Source organism: Apium graveolens, chromosome 6 (assembly GCF_009905375.1).
Source record: "Apium graveolens cultivar Ventura chromosome 6, ASM990537v1, whole genome shotgun sequence".
Classification (NCBI taxonomy): Eukaryota; Viridiplantae; Streptophyta; class Magnoliopsida; order Apiales; family Apiaceae; genus Apium; species Apium graveolens.
This window is the reverse complement of record NC_133652.1, coordinates 53,293,026-53,304,915: the sequence shown is the minus strand read 5'-3', so window position 1 is coordinate 53,304,915 and position 11,890 is coordinate 53,293,026. Positions and strand designations below refer to the sequence as shown.

General features: G+C 36.6%; 1 protein-coding gene across 1 annotated transcript; it reads left to right on the top strand.

The window, feature by feature from the left end:
- The first annotated feature begins 10,556 nt into the window (after positions 1 to 10,556).
- LOC141665056 (uncharacterized) lies at positions 10,557 to 11,461 on the top strand. The gene is made up of 3 exons (XM_074471038.1): positions 10,557 to 10,797; positions 10,911 to 11,110; positions 11,225 to 11,461. The coding sequence occupies exons 1-3, from the start codon at positions 10,557 to 10,559 to the stop codon at positions 11,459 to 11,461; spliced, it is 678 nt and encodes a 225-aa protein (XP_074327139.1).
- The last annotated feature ends 429 nt before the right edge of the window (positions 11,462 to 11,890 follow it).

The following is an 11,890-nucleotide window of genomic DNA, read 5'->3' as shown; positions in this document are numbered from 1 at the left end:
ACCATGAATGAGCTTGTAAAGAAAGAACTGGTTAGAGGCATTCCTCAAGTAGAATTTTCTAAGGATGGACTGTGTGATGCTTGCCAAAAGGGAAAGCAAATTAAAGCATCATTCAGAAAGAAGCTTGATTCAACAATTGAAGAACCTTTGTAACTGCTACACATGGATTTGGTTAGACCAGTCAATGTGTTGTCCATCTCAAGGAAAAGATTTTGCCTAGTAATTGTAGATGATTTCTCAAAGTTCTCTTGGATATATTTCCTTAAGTCCAAAGATGAGGCTAGTGAAATCATCATCAATCATATAAGGCAAGTCAACAATCATCCTGATTTCAAAGTTAGAAGAATCAGGGTGACAATGGAACTGAGTTCAAGAATTCTGTCATGAGAGCATTTTGTGAAGAAAATGGGATTTTGCATGAGTTTTCAGCAGCAAGAACTCCACAGCTAAATGGAGTAGTAGAAAGAAAGAACAGATCACTTATTGAAGCTACAAGGACAATGCTTGAAGAATCTAAGTTACCAACATATTTCTGGGCTGAAGATGTAAATACTGCATGCTACACTCAGAATATTTCTTTGGTTAATCAAGCAAAATGCATGACTCCCTACCAATTGTTCAAGAACAAAAAGCCAACTCTAAACTTTCTTCATGTATTTGGCTGCAAATGCTATATCTTGAGAAATCAAACTGATCAGATGGGAAGTTTGATGCTAAAGTAGATGAAGGAATTTTTGTTGGATATGCTATTGGTAAAGCATACAGAGTCTACAATCAGAGAACCAACAATGTTGTGGAATCAATACATGTTGTGTTTGATGATAAAAAGAATGAAGGATTACAAGATGGAGATTACCATGAGAGCCTCAAATTTGACAATGTGGAGATGGCTAGTGATGATGAAAGTGATCAAGAAATAGTATCAAAGGATAATGTAGAAAAATCTACTACCAATGAAACATAAAATTCAACATCTGTCGAGTTACAAAATGCTTCATTTGTCGGGAGACAGTCTGCTTTATCCGTCGGGAGACAACCAGCTTCATACGTCGGTACTCAAAATTCACCATCCGTCGGGTCATCAAAAGAAGCTGAAAGTCAGAATAGATCACTTACAGAAAGTTCCCCTTTCTCAAATCAAAGATCCATAAACTCAAGGGGAGTTTCTAATAATCAAAACCCAATCACACATCAAGACAACAATGAGGCCTCTTCATCTAGAGCTAATCTACCTCAACAAAGGAAGTGGACAAAGGATCACCCCTTTGAGCTCATCATTGGTGATGTATCTTCTAGAGTTCAAACAAGAAGAGCAACTCAAGAAGAATGTCTATATAGCAGCTTCCTCTCTAAGGAAGAACCAAAGAAGGTAGAAGAAGCTTTGTTGGATCTTGATTGGATTTTAGCTATACAGGAGGAGCTAAACTAATTTGAAAGGAACAAAGTATGGAAGCTGGTGCCCAAGCCTAAAGGAAAGAATCCAATAGACACCAAATGGGTATTCAGAAACAAGATGGATGAAAATGGCATAGTATTCAGAAACAAAGCTAAATTGGTTGCTAAGGGCTATTGTCAACAAGAAGGAATAGATTTTGATGAAACCTTTGCTCCTGTTGCAAGACTTGAAGCCATCAGAATCTTCTTAGCCTATGCAGCCCATGCCAATTTTAAGGTCTATCAAATGGATTTCAAAAGTGCCTTTCTGAATGGAGATTTGGAGGAGGAAGTCTATGTCAGTCAGCCTCCTGGTTTTGAAGATCCAAATTTTCCTGAATATGTCTACTATCTTTTGAAAGCACTTTATGGACTGAAGCAAGCACCTAGAGCCTGGTATGACACTTTGTCAAAGTTTTTTTTAGAGAATCACTTCACTAGAGGTACTATGGACAAAACTTTATTCTTTAGAAATGTTAATGGCTCTAGCATACTTGTTCAAATTTATGTAGATGACATTATTTTTGGATCTACAGATGAGAAACTTTGCAAAAAGTTTGCTAAATTGATGCAAAGTAAGTATGAAATGAGCATGATGGGATAACTAACTTACTATCTTGGTTTGCAAGTTAAGCAAGTTAGTGATGGAATATTCATTAGTCAAACTAAATACGTTTATGATCTTTTAAAGAAGTTTGATCTAATGGATTGCACATCTGTAAAAACTCCCATGGCCACTGCAACTAAGCTTGAATTAAACACTATGAAAAGTCTGTGGATATTTCAAGTTATAGGGGCATGGTTGGCTCACTTCTGTACTTAACAGCTAGTAGGCCAGATATAATGTTTGCTACATGTCTTTGTGCTAGATTTTAGGCTGATCCTAGAGAATCTCACTTAGTAGCTATTAAGAGAATTTTCAGATATCTCAAGGGAACACCAAAACTTGGTATTTGGTACCCTAGAGATTTTGGCTTTGATCTAACTGGTTATTCAGATGCAGATTATGCAGGTTGCAGAATTGATAGAAAAAGTACAACCTGTCAATTTCTAGGAAACAGCTTGTATCCTGGTTCAGTAAAAAGCAAAATTCAGTTTCTACTTCTACAGCTGAAGCTGAATATATTGTTGCTGGCAGTTGCTGTGCACATATTTTGTGGATGAAAAACCAATTGCTAGAATATGGTCTGCAAGTGGAAAGAATTCCTATTTTAGTGATAACACAAGTGCAATTGCCATCACTGAAAATCCAGTACAGCATTCAAGAACAAAGCACATAGACATCAAGTACCACTTCATAAGGGAACATGTAATGAATGGTACTGTGGAACTACATTTTGTTCCAAGTGAAAAGCAGCTTGCAGATATATTTACCAAGCTACTGGATGAATCCACCTTTTCAAGGTTGGTAAGTGAGTTAGGTATGCTTAATTACTCTTGAATCTTTTCAGATAATTTGTAAGTTGTGATGCAACCAGAAATTTAATTGATTTTTCTGTCTTGGATGAAATTTTGGCTACGTTAAAATTTACATCTCGACGGATGATCATTATCCATTGAGTTTGATCATCCGTCGGTATATAATTTATTAATAAAAATCAATTATTTTCTGGAATATTTTATGTATCGACGGATAACTGATTTATCCTCATCCATCTAATTATCTTATTCTTAGCCGTTGATTCTCTAAATATTATCCATCGAGTATACTTACAATTTGTAAGCATAACACGACAGATAATTGATGGAATTTTTACAGTTTATTTTTAAACGGCTATTTTGGGCAATTCTTATTGGTTACTTTATTTTACTTTATTATTTTTTACAGTTATTTTTTAGATAGTATAAAAGCATAATTCATTTTCATTGCTTTTATTTTATCATTCTCAAATCATCTGCTCTAACTTCTTTCTTTCTCAAAATCACTTACTCTCTCTCTCTGCAAGTTTTTACTCTCTAACAATGGCACCAGTCGTCAAGATCATGTCTCAAACTGGATTTATCTATGAGAAGAACAACTTCACGGCTTTAGTGAACAAGGGGATTCAGCAGTCTGGGGACTACCACAAAATGATGGATTTTGTGAAGAACTGCAAACTCAACTATGCCATGTTGGAATCACCCACCATTTACTGTGAGGTTGTTGAAAAAATGTGGATGACTGCAACATACAACTCAACTGATAAGACTATCACTTTCACTATTAAAGGTAAGGAATTCTGTGTTAATAGTGATATTGTTAAAGCATGTTTCAAAATTCCTGATAATATTATAACTTCTCCACACAAAGACACTAACATTGTTAATATGCTCAATTCCATGGGCTATGCACTCTCTACTTCTAAATTAAGTGAAATTAGGAGGTTGGGTCTTAGGAAGGAATGGAGTTATCTGTGTGATGTAGTTACTAAGGTATTTTCTCGTAAAATTAGCAATTTTGATTCAGTTAATATCTCTATGCTCAACATGCTTTACATGCTAGTAACTAATAAAATTTTCAACTTTAGTGATCTTGTCATATTTGAGTTGGGGTTTAAGTTAGGGGAGCTAAATAAGAGGGGTAAAAATATTTACTATGCTAGATTTTTAATGATGCTTGCTAACCACCTCTCTGAGGATATTGTGCCTAAGAACCCAACCAACAAATTAGATTGTTGGGTTCAAGAAAGGAGAATCACTGCAGATTTGAACAGGGCAAACCATCATAAAGAGATGCCACTTTTCTACTTTCCAGTTATGGAGGCGCCTCAGGTAAGTGAGGTAATTTCAACTGTCTCTACTCTTCCAACCTCACAAATTTCTTTGCATTCTAGTATAGATATGGCAACTGTGTCATTGACCCAACAATTGCCTACCCAAGCTACCAAATCTAAAATTTCAAAAACAAAGACAAAGAAAGCTCCCTCTAGTGTCTCTCAAAAGATGCCAGTTGTAAAATCCACCAAACCTAAAGAGGGGAGTGTGAAGGTGGGTAAGAAAGGTGAGGGACAGGGTGAACATCAAAGAAAACCTAAGGATAAGATTGGAGAGGTGAGTGTTTCCCAGCCTAGCCACACTGCAGTTTCCCAACAAACTGCAGTGCTTAATAAGGATATAAGCTCACTACTAGTTGCATCTTCCCAAAAGGATGTGACTATTGAACATAGCTCTCAACCAAGAGCACAGGCCAAAAGGGTAAGGGACACAAGCTCACCCCAAACTTATACTAGACAGAAGAAATCAAAGACCCTTGGGGATGCACAGGGTTCACATATTGTGCAAACTGGTGCTAAAGACACAGTCACTGCACTTTCTCAAAGTCAGGTTGATGTGGCTCCAATAAATGTGGAGTCACAGCCAAAATCTCTAATAATCGAAGCACCTGAAACACAAAATTCTCCCACACACTCTTTGGATGTTGACATGATAAACACATCACTTCCAAATTCTCCATCTTTAACTCTCATGGAGAAGCCAAAAATCCAAGCAAGTGAGCATCATCTTCTAGATGATTTATTGGCTCACTTGCCATTTCTTTCTGAGACTGTTGATACATCTGTGCCAAAATTTTCATCAATCTGCACAGAGTCCACAATAGTCTCCACTCCAAACTCATTTATTTCTACTCTCTCGATGGATATTGTTCATCCGTCGAGTAGTGATTGTATCCCGATGGATGTGCCTAACAGCAGTCATCCGTCGGTTAGCAAAATTACTACCCCGATGGATATTTCTTATCCGTCGAGTGTCTCTGCACAGCTTCAAATTTCATCAATTATTACAAGTACAGAAGACTTAGTAGTAGTGCAATCACTCCTAGGACTGAGGGAAGGGAGTGAAATGAGTGAGATTCTGGGTTGCTCCCAGGAAAAAGGAGAGGAAAAGAGTGAACCAATACAATCCATTTCTTCAGGACTGGCAAAAGTGAGTGTGAGGAGTCCCAACTTAGATGGTGAAGGTGAGGGTGTGAGGGTGGGGAGCCAAGGTGAGACCTTGATGCAACAAAAGAGAGATCATGAGAGAAATGCATGTACAGGAGTGATAAGGATGGAAACCATTGCAAGTGAGTCAATGAATGTCAATGATGCAGAAAGGAAAATGCTATTTCAGCAAGAATATCAAGCTGTTATAGATTCTATTTCCCTGGATGCTGAGACATTTACTCACCCTGTGACAGCTTACCAAACTCTAGTTGTACAGGGCAATGAGGAGGCTGAAAGATTGCTGAACTTGGTGCATACTACACAATCTTTACAAAGAGCAAAGGATGCAATCACTGTTATGCCTTCCAACATTGGCAGTGAATTTGAACTGGATAAAACTTCTTTTCGGGATGCTGGTGGGGATGATGAGGAAGATAGCATGAGCATAGGGGGAGATGTAGATGTTCCTGCCTGGATGCTAACAAAAGAATGCTCCTACTCACATCTCCAATCAACACTATTCAAGCTAATTTATGACACCCAAGCAGCCATTCAGGCATCTACTAATGTCAGCACAAAGAAGCTACTCACAACACATCTTGTAGCACTCCAGCTGCATAAAATTCAAGCCCTCCAACACAGTCAGAGTATGGATGCAATCAAGCAAAAAATTTCTGAAGTCAAGCAATATGTCATAGAAAGGATGGATGCTAGACTCCCTGCAACCATCATGATTGAAATTTTTCAAAAGCTAAGAAAGGAGGCTGATCTCAATAGGAAAGTTGAGGCCATGGACTTAAGATTATATACTGTAGAGAGGTCAATGGACAAGATACTTAACAATCAAGAAACTCAGACTGCAGTACTCCAACAGTTGGTGGCTGTTCAACTCCCTCCCACACAACTTGATGATAACAAAAAGGGGGAGAAAGGATCAAGTGAGGGGGAGAAACAGCTTAATATTCAAGTTATCAAAGTAATTGTGCCTACAATTGCTTTCACCAAGCCACCAACTAAAGACAATATTGATCTGATTAATGAAGTAGGAGCCACATTGAGAGCAGCTGAAAAGAAGCAGTTGAGCCCAATCAACTTGGAGAAAATTGATGAGGATTCAAAAGAGGTTTGGGCTAGCAAAGAAGCCAGAAAAATCAGCCATTCATCACTCTCAAGTCAGGCAAATCTCTGTGAATGATATGAGCATGAATAATTTGGAAAGAGGACAGCCATCCTGCATCAAATCTCCAAAGGCTGAGCTAATTTTGAAGCCAAAGGTGAACTATCCTAAACCTTCTCTAAAGAACCCTTTGGATACAGTGTATGAGACACTAAAGCCTGATGAAAAGAAACTGTTGTCAAGATCTATTGCATTCTACAAGGATCCAGCTGATTCAGCATTGAAAAGAAGAATTGCCAAGTTTTTCAGGAATGGTAAGGAAATTTGTGTGGTGGTTGGACACCCTCAATTTGCTGAAGCAAAAAGAGAAGAAAAGGCAAGATTGAAGCAAGAAAAGAAGCAAGCTGCTCTAGATGCTAAAAAGGTTAAATAAAAGAAGGAGCAAGATGCTATCTTGGCCAAGCTGCAAGCTGTGAAACCTACACAACAAATTCCTGAACAATTATTTGAAACCACTGAATCTAAGGAACTGAAAATGCAAGAAGAATCACAGCAGAGAAAAAGTTTTAGATACAAACTTCATGCAAATAGAAAAGTGGAATTTGATAAAAAGGAATTGGAAGATCAGTTTCCCAAAAAGTCTACATCTGCAACAACTCAAACATCCATGCCCTCTGTGGCATATGGAGAATTCAAGATAGATCCATCCAAGAATTTTCATGGTGAACCTATCATTCCAAAGGATGAGCCAATAGACTGTGATAGTATACCAATACCTGAACTCAATCTACCTCACTTCATGAAGCCAAAGAAGATAAAAACCAGAGCAGTCAAGAAAGTGAAGCCCTCAACTCTCAGATCCAAGTCCCTAACCAAAGCTCAAACCAAAGTCAACAATGGAGACATTATGTACATCTATGACATCAAGGAATTCTCATATTTAAACCTCTATCTAGATGAACTGGAAGAAGTTAGAGGGATTGATGCTTACAGGAATCTACCTGAAAGGTTAGTATTCAAGTACAAGGGAGGAAAAAAGATATAATGGCCACTTCACAGGATCCGTCAAGAAAGCCAATCTGTGCTGATAAAGGTTTATTCATCATTTAAGAAGAACTTTGGATTCAATGTGACAGCTAGAAGACTGGTTCTAAAGAAGATTGAAGAACTGAGGAGTATTAGAGCCAAAGATGCACTCCCAAAGACTCTAACTATTCCTTACACTGGAAGTAGAGTGCATTTAAGGCCCTACTGGCTGATGAAATTCATGGATGATAAGGGAGTTAGAAGATTCTTCAGATTAGAAGACCGGTTGAGCATCTCTAGCAATGAGACCCTTTTGGAAATGCAAGGAATGCTAAATCTCTCAGAATCTGATGAATTGGAATTCCACAGACAGCTCCAAAATCATATAGAAGAAAATAACAAAAAGCTTGGAAAGAGATCCAGATCATCAAGGAAATAGATCAATCTGCTCAGGCTAGAGGAGCACCTTGAAATTGACTGTGAGCAAATCTTTACACATTTTGTTATTTGCAGCACTTTACAGTTTTATCTACTTTCACTTAAATTTGTATTTTTAGAGTGTTTTGTTATCATCAAGTTTCTCTTAATTTATGGCTACAATTCTAGTAGACATAAATTGGGGGAGATTGTTGGGAATATGTTGTGAACCACCTTAGTAGATCCAACTTAGTGTATTATATAGTACTCGACGGATAAGCAAATATAGTCCCGACGGATGACTCAATACAGTCCCGACGGATGATGATTTGACATCCATCGAATGAGTAGCTTATGTAACAATAAGTCATGTAGCACATTTCTGCAAACACCTTTGTATAGATTTTGTAGTAGCATATAAGTCATGTTGACTTTAATTAGATATCCAGAATAGGTTGATTAATTTTACATAGATGATGTCTTGTAATTCTGCATAAATGAAATGAAGTCAAGTGCCAAATAGCTACCCGACGGATGATCAACAAAGCTACCCGATGGATGACCAACAAGGAAACCCGACGGATGATCATGTACCCGACGGATGATCAACAAAGCTACCCGACGGATGATCAACAAGGCAACCCGACGGATGATCATGTACCCGAAGGATGATCAATTCAAACATCTGTTGCAGTGACAACACAGTCACATGCGTCGAGTGTATGCAAAAGGAATGTGGAAGCCTATTCAACTGGGTTTTTGAGAACAAAGAAGCATTGTCATTTCCATACTATTTTGAAGATATTCAAAGATGCTGGAATAGAGTAGTGAAGCAGCATAGTATTAGACTTGATAGGTTTTGTTTTATTATCTTGTCTTATTACTGTGTAATCTTGGTGATATATAAACCAAGAGTAGCAAATAGAATAACAATAAGACTAAGCAAGTATTTTCTTAGAGAAACAATTATAAGCTGAATCTTTTAGCATTTCTCTATAAGTTTAGTTATTCTTATTTGTAAGCAGATATGAGCTATTCAAGCTTCACAGAGTTCTCTTGATATATATATATATATATATATATATATATATATATATATATCTGGTGGATACATTCAAATCCACCAGAAAGTTTTAAAGACTTGTGTTTTTATTACTTTGTGTTTTGATTCATATTTAACTTGCCATTCCGTACTTTGCAAATCAAAGCACTGACATATATATTTTAAGTTAGAACATTTTATAATTCAGAAAAAAAGTTTCAAGAATTCCATTCATCCCCCCCCCCTTCTGTAATTCTTGTTGCATTGTTAGGGACTAACAAGGTCAAACATGTTTAAAACAAATTTTGTAAGGTAAAAATTCGATTATACCAATTTATAACCATATAACTAAATAAGTATGCACATTTTTAAATTAAAGTATATTTATTCAAGAAATTATATTCAAAAATTTTATCCTTCCGTTACGATTATCGATGTCGAGAGAAATATAAATTTAATAAATTTAAATATTTGAAAAAAATTATATAATCTTTTTTCGAAAGAAAAAATAAATATTTTTTGAAAAATTTAGCCGATAACCTAATTAAAATGATACAAAATTCAGTGGTGAATTCGCTGTTAAACTTCATGTCACGTCACTTTTTTTATTGTAGAGGACCGAAGCCGCTATCTTTTGGGTGCGCACTGGGTAAACCCCACGAGCTTACGCAATAGCCTGCAAATCACGTGAATCAAGATAAATGACACTTAACTGACATGCTCTGGTTCATGAGCTATAATCATAAATTCTCCTATTGTGGGATTCGAACATTTGACCAAGATGATAATTATCACCTCTTTAACCAACTGAGCCAATATTTGCATGCTCACGTCACTTTTCGTTAGTTAATTTAATGGGACTAATGACAAAAACCTATTTAAAATAATTTTGTTATTCTGTATTTAACTGAAATCTTTTTTGCACCGATAATTCAAGTAAAAATTTTGATATTAGAGCATATGCACCCATGATGGGCATCAATTCATCAATTCATCAATTCAATCAATGGGGTTAATTACTATTCACACTAAATTCACTTTTTTACTTAATTTTTATGCACCCATATAACTCTATCAATTCATCAATTACTATTCATCAAATAAATAATTATATTATATATCATAAATTTATTCCATCTCTATTATTTAATGGTCCCACAAATAGAATCCAATAATAGATTGTTGGATAATTTTAGATTTGGGATAAGATTGTGGATAAATTTAAATTTCTGGTAAGATTTTCGTTCATTCACATTCTAACACGTGTCTTGATCCAATTTTGTAGATAGAAAAATTGTCTATAAATAATATCATGATCTTCTGATTATAGTATCTTAAAATCATATTTTTTTGTCAAAATGAATGCATTAAAAAGATTGTTGAGTCAGAGGCAACAACACAGTCAAGAAGAGTCTGAAATCATGAATACCATTGTGACCGAAGCGGCAATAGTGATGGATTTCATCAATACTCCATATGAACCACAAGGACGCGGCTCACGGCCTGGAAAATCTTCCAATCATCATAAACAAAGGCTATCGAGGGGAAAAATCTTATAGAAGATTACTTCGTTGATCGTCCAATATTCAGTGAAGATGACTTTCGGTGGAGGTATAGAATGCGTACTCATGTTTTCAATCGCATCATGACAGCTCTTTGCACTCAAGATTCATATTGGCATAAAAAAGAAGATGCAGTTGGATTATTAGGGTTGCTACCTCAACAAAAAATGACTGCTACATTACGAATGCTAGCTTACGGTACAACGGTTGATCAATGTGCCGAAATTTGTAGAATGGGAGAATCAACTACACTTGAGTGCATGAAAAAATTTTGCCAGCAAGTCGAAGGACTCTTTGGTGAAGAGTATCTTCGTGCTCCAACACCTGCAGATTTAAGAAGGCTCCTAGCCAGAGGAGAATAAAGGGGATTTCCAGGTATGATTGGAAGTATTGATTGTATGCACTGGGAGTGGAAGAATTGTCCAAGCGGGTGGGTGGGGCTTATAGTGGCCGAAAGGGACGCCCTACTATCATTCTAGAGGTTGTCGTTTCATATGACCCTTGGGTGTGGCACGCTTTCTTCGGTGTGCCTGGAGCTCAAAATGATATTAACGTTCTAGGTCAGTCTCCCGTGTTTGATAAAGTTGTCACAGGAAATAACCCAACAGTGGTGTTTCATGTCAATGGAAAAAGATACAACAATGCATATTATCTTGCTGATGGGATTTATCCTTAGTATTCAACATTTGTAAAAACCATATCAAATCCTGCCACTCAATCACAGAAGTTGTTTGCTAAGAAACATGAGGCATATCGTAAAGATGTAGAGAGGTTTTTTGGTATCTTGCAATCTCGATGGGTTGTTCTTCGCCACGGCGCTCGGATGCATAAACGTTCCACACTTAAAATTATCATGATGACTTGCATCATATTACATAACATGATAGTTGATGATGAATTCGTGGAAGATGAATTTATAGAGTCAGTAGAAGAAGATCTAATGAATCCATCGGCAACATAGGTGTATGATGGGCCAGTAGATTGTAATGGAGTAAGAATTCATTTTACACCAGTACAAAGAGATGGAAGAAATCAATAAGCATTTTGGGATCGTATTGAGAACTTGGAATCAGCTTATATCCATACAATGCTACAAAATGATTTGATAGAGCGCAACAGGGCAATAGAAGCCAATCGATAATTTTCATGTCAAATAATTATCTTTTGCAATGTACGACTTCATAATTTAAATAAATTTCTTTTATTGAAATTGAAAGCATTGAACATAGTTGAATTCTTCAATAGCCTCATGTTTTGCTAATCTAGCTTCTTTCCGTTACTCTAGTGCATCAAGTCTTGCCTGACTTGCTTCCTTTCGTTTCTCAAGTTCTAAGATCTTGTTAGATATATTTGATAATGTCATGGCTAATATGTTTTATATTTAGATTTC